The sequence below is a fragment of the Oncorhynchus mykiss genome, chromosome 13 (assembly GCF_013265735.2).
Source record: "Oncorhynchus mykiss isolate Arlee chromosome 13, USDA_OmykA_1.1, whole genome shotgun sequence".
NCBI classification, from domain to species: domain Eukaryota; kingdom Metazoa; phylum Chordata; class Actinopteri; order Salmoniformes; family Salmonidae; genus Oncorhynchus; species Oncorhynchus mykiss.
In genome coordinates, this window is record NC_048577.1 from 38241019 (window position 1) to 38249902 (window position 8884).

Below are 8884 nucleotides of genomic sequence, written 5' to 3' on the forward strand. Positions count from 1 at the left end.
CTGTAACAGAATGAATTCAATAAAATTGGCCACAATTGGAAATCATAGTAGTCACAAACCACAGTTGCAGTAGAAAACACTACGCAGTACCTTAGAGTGCAGTAAATTCAAGTAGAGTATAGTTCAGAACAGTAGAGTAAAGTTCAGTACCGTAGGTTAACACATGAGTAAAGTACAATATAATGTAATATACTCTATTTTACTGGACTATACTGTATTCTACTGTACTTTTCTTTACCTTTCTGTACTATACTATACTCTACTGTACTCTTCTGTACTGCACTCTACTCTACTGTACTGTACTCTACTGTACTGTACTCTACAATGATCTACTGTGCTTTACTGTACTGTACTGTACTGTACTGTACTGTACTGTACTGTACTGTACTCTACAATGATCTACTGTGTTGCACTGTACTTGTCAAAACTTTGATTGCTACAGATTTGTTACGGTTTGGACCAACAAAATGTGGTCTTGTTTGGGGAATAATAGCCAATGTGTAGAATAATACCCAAACATACAAAGGACAATATGAAATGTTTCTACCTTTTGTGTACCTATTTAGGATACATCACCATGAAGATAATGACATGAATATTTATGCATTTCTGGATAGTACAGATCAAGGACCCACAATGTCATTCTGTTACCGTCAATCTGTTACCGGGTGTTGATCCACTAAACTTCCTGTAGTTCAATAACCAAAATAGATTTTTTCAAACTCAATGAGTCGTGTCATAGCTGACACCTCATTCTTTCTGCAGACATCTTTGAATATTAATTCAGAGTAGATATTTAAACAGAATTTTGGGGAAACGTGGTCACATAAAAAAGGAGGGAGATTTTACTGTCATTCTGTTAACAAACTTGGCATCTGCGCTGTTCATCTACTAAATCATCCACAGTGTCTCCTGACCCCTCCTGTCTCAGCCTCCAGTATTTATGCTGCAGTAGTTTATGTGTCGGGGGGCTAGGGTCAGTTTGTTATATCTGGAGTACTTCTCCTGTCCTATTCGGTGTCCTGTGTGAATTTAAGTATGTTCTCTCTAATTCTCTCTTTCTCTCTTTCTTTCTCTCTCTCTGAGGACCTGAGCCCTAGGACCATGCCTCAGGACTACCTGACATGATGACTCCTTTCTGTCCCCAGTCCACCTGGCCGTGCTGCTGCTCCAGTTTCAACTGTTCTGCCTTATTATTATTGGACCATGCTGGTCATTTATGAACATTTGAAAATCTTGGCCATGTTCTGTTATAATCTCCACCCGGCACAGCCAGAAGAGGACTGGCCACCCCACATAGCCTGGTTCCTCTCTAGGTTTCTTCCTAGGTTTTGGCCTTTCTAGGGAGTTTTTCCTAGCCACCGTGCTTCTACACCTGCATTGCTTGCTGTTTGTGGTTTTAGGCTGGGTTTCTGTACAGCACTTTGAGATATCAGCTGATGTACGAAGGGCTATATAAATACATTTGATTTGATTTGATTTAAATGTGTTTTAGTGAAATTTTCGGTGGCAATTGTTAAAAGTTGACTTCTGCCTATATGTAGAAGTATGGTTTGTTTAACAATGGTTTTTGCTTAGCATACATTTGAAAGTGAAATAGTGAGTCTCGGGACCACTCTGATACCGTGGATTTGCCCTCAAGCATTGCTGATGCATGCCTGATATTTTACATATCAGCTAACCACATCAATGTTATAGCAATCTGGTGCCGATGGCAACGTTGATGACGTGGCACAGAACCGTCGCTTGATACATGCAACGTCTGAGCAGGGGAACGCAACATTTTTAACACTCTGCTCAAGTGTAAAAAGGTGAACCTGCTAGCAGCATGTTATAACTGGTTATAACTTGGCGGCATACACGAACATACCTGAGCGGTCTGCCAGGTTAGTGGGTGAATGTGTGACTCATTTCCTTTTCTGGAGACGTCAGTCTTCTGCTGGCCTGTAAAAGGAGGTGAGGTGGTTCAGGGTTCACTAGATCAGAGGACGGTTCACCAGGAACACGGTAAGAGAAGAATGTACTAATGCATAGATACTTTTTCTCTTAAACTCATATTTGTGTGCAGTTAGGAATTGTAAAACATTTAACAGTGTTTATGATCTTAGATCTGGTCTATCTGATTACAATAAGATGTTCCCTTTTCTGCTAAATTCTCGCTTGTATTATGCGTGCGGTTAAGAATTGTAGTGCAAAATTCCTAACAGCGATTGAGCACTTTGAATCTTAATTCACAGAAGATATTTAACCTACAGTAGCAAAAATATATACATTATATATACAGTAAAACACAAAATTGAGTACACCCTTCACATTTTTGTCAATATTTTTCATGTGACAACACTGAAGAAATTACACTTTGCTACAATGTAAAGTAGTGAGTGTACAGCTTGTATAACAGTGTCAATCTGCTGTCCCCTCAAAAAAATTCAACACACAGCCACTAATGTCTAAACCGCTGGCAAAAGTGAGTACACCCCTAAGTGAAAATGTCCAAATTGGGCCCAATTAGACATTTCCCTCCCCGTGTCAAGTGACTCGTTAGTGTCACCATTCAGGTGTGAATGGGGAGCAGGTGTGTTAAATTTGGTGTCCTCGCTTTCACACTCCCTCATACTGACTGGTCACTGGAAGTTCAAAATAGCACCTTATGGTAAAGAACTCTCTGAGGATCTGAAAAAAAATATTGTTGCTCTACATAAAGATGGCCTGGGCTATGAGAAGAAAATCACATTTATTTGTCCATTAAAATCACTGATCAATTTGATGTTAAGACATTGTTAATGTTGTAAATGACTATTGTAGCTGGAAATGGCAATTTTTTATGGAATATCTACATAGGTGTACAGAGGCCCATTATCAGCAACCAACAATCCTGTGTTCCAATGGCACGTTGTGTTAGCTAGTCCAAGTTTATCCTTCTAGGGAGAGCTCCTCTGTCCAGTGTCTGTGTTCTTTTGCCCATCTTAATCTTTTATTTTTATTGGCCAGTCTGAGATATGGCATTTTTCTTTGCAACTCTGCCTAGAAGGCTAGCATCCCGGAGTCGTAACTTAACTGTTGACGTTGAGACTGGTGTTTTGCGAGTACTATTTAATGTAGCTGCCAGTTGAGGACTTGTGAGGTGTCTGTTTCTCACACTAGACACTCTAATGTACTTGTCCCTTTGCTCAGTTGTGCACCGGGGCCTCCCACTCTTTCTATTCTGGTTAGAGCCCGTTTGCACTGTTCTGTGAAGGGAGTAGTACACAGCGTTGTTTGAGATCTTCAGTTTCTTGGCAATTTCTCACCTTTTGCCTTCATTTCTCAGAACAAGAATAGACTGACGAGTTTCAGAAGAAACGTCTTTGTTTCTGTTCATTTCGAGCCTGTAATCGAACCCACAAATGCTGATGCTCCAGATACTCAACTAGTCTAAAGGCCAGTTTAATTGCTTCTTTAATCAGAACAACAGTTTTCAGCTGTGCTAACATAATTGCAAAAGGGTTTCTAATGATCATGATTAGCATTTTAAAATGATAAACTTGGATTAACTAAGACAATGTGCAATTGGAACACAGGAGTGATGTTGCTGATAATGGGCCTCTGTACGCTGTGGCAGACCAGGGGGTTTGGTCAAGACGTTTACAGAGATCAGACACGGACAGAGTATGATTTGCTCGGTTTCAAGGGTGTTTATTAAATAATAAATCAAAAGAAAAGGATAGGTCTCCCCCATGAGACCCTCCCTCTCCGGGACACAGTCTTCTGGGCTCCGGGTCTTTTAGTATCCTGTCATGCACACAAACTCCCTCATCTTAGCTCGGGCACCGTCTCCAACTACACAGAAGTCACCTTACTTCCCTGTGTGCTGCCCTTCTGGCAACTTTATGGGGCTTGTACAGCTGGTGAGCAATCAGCCCTTGAATACTCACCAACTCCCCAATCAGCCCCAATTAGTCCTGGGCGGAGAGCCCGCTGAGACCTGGCACGTCCAGCAGATGGCGCCATCGCCTCGTGATGTATACTCCATCTGTCACCAGGCCTCGAGTCTCCCCCTGGTGGCTGACCTGCTGTACGCCACAGCGCCTTCGTAGATATTCCATAAAAAATCGGCAGTTTCCAGCTACAATGATCATTTACAACATTAACAATGTCTACACGGTATTTGTGATCAATTTGATGATATATTAATGGACAAATTAATGTGCTTTTCTTTCAAAAACAAGGACATTTCTAAGTGACTCCAAATTTTTTGAATGGTGGTGTATATAAATATAATATTGTCCCAAAATATTATTGTGATATGTACATTTATAGATTTTTTCCCCCATCACTAGTGAACAAAGATGGCGACTCCCATGTACTTACCACAAAAACCCTAATTTGCCATACATTGCTCTGCGTTACTATTTTTGGTATCAGCTTTAGCACAGTATACATGATCCTAATTCTAGATCCAAGACAGCGGCAGTTTGAAAAAAATGGGAAAAGTAGATTTATTGACACATTGAACCATTTTTCGCGCAGTATTTTGTGGGTCTGTGAAAGGTGCTAAAAACGTCATATCTGATTTATTCCATCTTTATGCACCTTCACCTTTGCAATCAATCAATTCCAAATGCAATCAATCAATCCATCCATTTTAAAGACTTGAGGTACTCCTGCTATCATACTGTCTGTCTCTCTCTCACAGGATTACCATGGAGAGAAAAGCCTTGCTTTGCATCTTCTTCTTGTTGCTACCACTGGCCTTAGTGTCTGCAGACATACCTGTCCTTAACTCAATAAATGACCTCAGGAACATCGAGTTTGGCCACAGATTCCCTCGTCATGGCCTAATGCTGCTACACTTTGTCTCTAGCGGCCTATACGTCGATAACAACAATGTACTCATACCAACGTTCTTGCCAGAAAGGGGAGACTGGGGCTTCCATTACTTCAATAACTATGAACAACTTTTTCCACCACTGCAAGATCAGAACAGACAGGGTTACTACGCAGTCGGGAATATCAACACACCAACAGCATACCCACTCTATCCTTATGTCACTCGCAGCTACTACCTTACCCCAGGAAACTTAGAGAGGAACATGGACAGGTTAGTTGTCAGAACAAGCCCCAACAGGCCACTGTTAGAGGCAGTCTACATAACGCAGCACTATCAAGGAAGCAGTGAGTATGACCCCCATAACACCTACCAAATCAGCCCCGCCCTCCTGCGGGAGATCGGGACCGTCATCCATAACAGAGTGGACAGTGTGCAGGCATTTCTGTACGCTGCCGGCTATGACGTGGACTCCATGTTCTTCACACATAACTGCTATGCCCCTGGTAGCACATACAAGGTTGAAGAAGCAGGCAGAATGACTCTGAATGAGTCCACTGCTATAATGAAAGAGGCAGTGGTGAATGACCACCACACAGAGTGCTATGCTGTTGTGCTCCAGGTGAAATCCACAGAAAGTGGGTACGCCCGGCTCGGATGGGCTAATGTCCCTGACAGCCTACTGGATGTGGAGGTGATGCTGGCACTCTTTAATGACAATGGAAATAATCTCTTATCTCTCTCTCTTGGCACGCGCAGCTACGGAACCTATGACAGCAACCAGTACCTTAACCACGGCCTACAGGTCAAGCTCCTCTCCAAGGACGGGTCAGATGTCTTCATAACCGGGCCTCGGTATGATGACGCAGACAGGAAGGTTCCTGTTGGCATAGAGGGTTATGACGCCAGTCTGCAGCTCTACACTAAAGACGGCTATGCTTGCGCTCGCCTGTTCATCAGTAAGACCTTCACCAAATGGGACACTGGTTTCTATAACTCGTGGGTTGGATTCTACTCCAATCACAACTATGCTAGTAATTCTTACTATACTTACGAGTACGCTGTCAGATTCACTAAGCAGGATGACACAAACATAAAATATAATATATATTCGTATGTGTCTAGTTTATCCATTCAACCTGGAGCTCAAGCTCGATTCTTCCTCACGAAAACATACGATAACATTCTGGCAGAAACTACACCATGGGAAAGGTAAAAAGGTGTCCGGAAGATTGCTGGTATTATTATTAGTGTCTCCAGCCGTGAGCGAGGTACTTTACCTATCAGACTGTTGAACAAAAACAGTCATTTAAGGAGAAACCAGCAGAATCTTACAACACTTGGAAAGAAATTGGAAAGCAACAGTGTAAATTTAAAGCACCCAACAGAGAACACCTCAGTCATGTGATTACCAAAGAGCCCTGTCTCCACCGAGTACACAACACCACACCATCTCCGTGGCGACAGAGCAGCCAATCACCATGCAGACAGCAGTAGAGAGCAGACAGGATTGGACACATCTGACCCTTCTGTAACTCAGAGACTGATTAGACTACTACTAAAATATGTTTTGTCTCAGGTAATAAGATGGAGATGTGGGGAGAGGATGAGTGAATGAATCAAAAGGCGTAAATCGGCATAATGCCCTGAGGCAGTTTATCTACCCTGAGCCACCTGACCTATGATAACTTCATAACTGTAATTGAACAAACTACCCTGACCAGACCAATCGAGAACTGATGTCTGTAATGTCTACATGTCAAATGTTTGTATTGTCTACTACCGTTAATTGTGGTACAGTTTTTCTATATAAATTGTAAATGATGTTTTGTTGTGTTCATGGAGCCCAGGAAGATTAGTGGTCGTCATGGCATCCGCTAATGGGGACCCCAATAAAGTTAAAGATAAATAACTTTTTGTTATATTGAAGGCCATGATTATCAAGATTGCTAATGGGTGGGTAGATTTGTTTGGGCTGGTTAGACTCACAATCTAAGAACAGAGGAGCAGAGGAGGGCCAGCAGTATTTTGACTAGGGTTGCAAAATTCTGGGAAATTTCAATACGTTTCACAGAAATAAATATATTTTAAGCAGTGGAGGCTGCTGAGGGGAGGACGGCTCATAATAATGGCTGGTTAAACTGAGTCTAACCAGCCCAAACAAATCTATCTTTTAAATATAACTTACTGTCAATTTTTATTTTCTATGAACTTGTCTGTCGGCCCTGCATTAAAGACCATAAGTGGTTTTAAGGAAAATTGTGCTAAATAAAAACACATACCAATTTCATTTAGGCCCTAAAAATTGACAGCTGTGCCATATAAATTGCAAAATAGTTGGGAAGAGATTTTCGATGTACCCATTCCATGGCACATGGTTTATGAATTGATATGCAAAACAACGCCGGATTCAACATTTCAAATGTTTCAATTTAAATTATTATACAAAATTCTTGCAACCAATAGAATGTTATATATGTGGGACATACAATCTTCCCAGCTCTGCAGATTCTGCTGTGAGGAGGCAGAGTCATTAAATCATTTATTTTGGTATTGTCCATATGTAGCTTGTTTTTGGTCACATGTCCAGGAATGGCTGAAGAATTGCAGCATTTACCTAGAACTAACGCTGCAGACAGCAATACTGGGTGATTTGAAAAGCCATAGTCAATCAATCAATAATATAATAATTATTTTTGCAAAAATGTTTATCTTTAATTTACAATCTGTAGAAGCTATGAGAATAGAAAGGTTCAAGTCGTTTGTGAACCATCACAGCACAGTTGAAAAATATATGGCAAATAGAAATCCAAAATGGATGATGTTGAGAGATACATGGGAGGGGTTGAGTGAAGCTGAAGGGTGGACCTAATAACAAGATAATGTAAAACATACGGGATCTGTAAAATGTATATAGGTTCAGAAATGTTGTGAAATAGCATAGTTACAAATAGAAAATTAACTGGATGGACATCAGAAATAGAGGAAGGACTAAAAACAAACAAAATATAACAATTGAAAGATTGTGTTTGTAAAATGTGTACGTATGCACTGAAGGTTATTAATATGTATAAACTGAAGGTAGAAGCATAAGTGTTATTGTTCATTAGTTTACTCCAATTGGGGGAGGGGTGGTAGGGTTTGCAGGGAATAATAAAGGTATATTCAACAAAAAAAAAGGATGTATATGTGTGTATGTATTTATGTGTATATGTATGAATGTTTCTGTATGCATATACAGTGCCTTGCGAAAGTATTCGGCCCCCTTGAACTTTGCGACCTTTCGACACATTTCAGGCATCAAACATAAAGATATAAAACTGTATTTTTTTGTGAAGAATCAACAACAAGTGGAACACAATCATGAAGTGGAACGACATTTATTGGATATTTCAAACTTTTTTAACAAATCAAAAACTGAAAAATTGGGCGTGCAAAATTATTCAGCCCCCTTAAGTTAATACTTTGTAGCGCCACCTTTTGCTGGGATTACAGCTGTAAGTCGCTTGGGGTATGTCTCTATCAGTTTTGCACATCGAGAGACTGACATTTTTTCCCATTCCTCCTTGCAAAACAGCTCGAGCTCAGTGAGGTTGGATGGAGAGCATTTGTGAACAGCAGTTTTCAGTTCTTTCCACATATTCTCGATTGGATTCAGGTCTGGACTTTGACTTGGCCATTCTAACACCTGGATATGTTTATTTTTGAACCATTCCATTGTAGATTTTGCTTTATGTTTTGGATCATTGTCTTGTTGGAAGACAAATCTCCGTCCCAGTCTCAGGTCTTTTGCAGACTCCATCAGGTTTTCTTCCAGAATGGTCCTGTATTTGGCTCCATCCATCTTCCCATCAATTTTAACCATCTTCCCTGTCCCTGCTGAAGAAAAGCAGGCCCAAACCATGATGCTGCCACCATGTTTGACAGTGGGGATGGTGTGTTCAGCTGTGTTGCTTTTACGCCAAACATAACGTTTTGCATTGTTGCCAAAAAGTTCAATTTTGGTTTCATCTGACCAGAGCACCTTCTTTCACATGTTTGGTGTGTCTCCCAGGTGGCTTGTGGCAAACTTTAAAC

At 40.9% G+C, this 8884-nt stretch overlaps 1 protein-coding gene across 1 annotated transcript; it reads left to right on the top strand.

Moving 5' to 3' along the window:
* The first annotated feature begins 1819 nt into the window (after positions 1-1819).
* Positions 1820-7233, top strand: LOC110486287. The gene is made up of 2 exons (XM_021557755.2): positions 1820-2007; positions 4676-7233. The coding sequence occupies exon 2, from the start codon at positions 4683-4685 to the stop codon at positions 6021-6023; it is 1341 nt and encodes a 446-aa protein (XP_021413430.2). The 5' UTR covers positions 1820-2007; positions 4676-4682; the 3' UTR covers positions 6024-7233.
* Positions 7234-8884: the final 1651 nt, after the last annotated feature.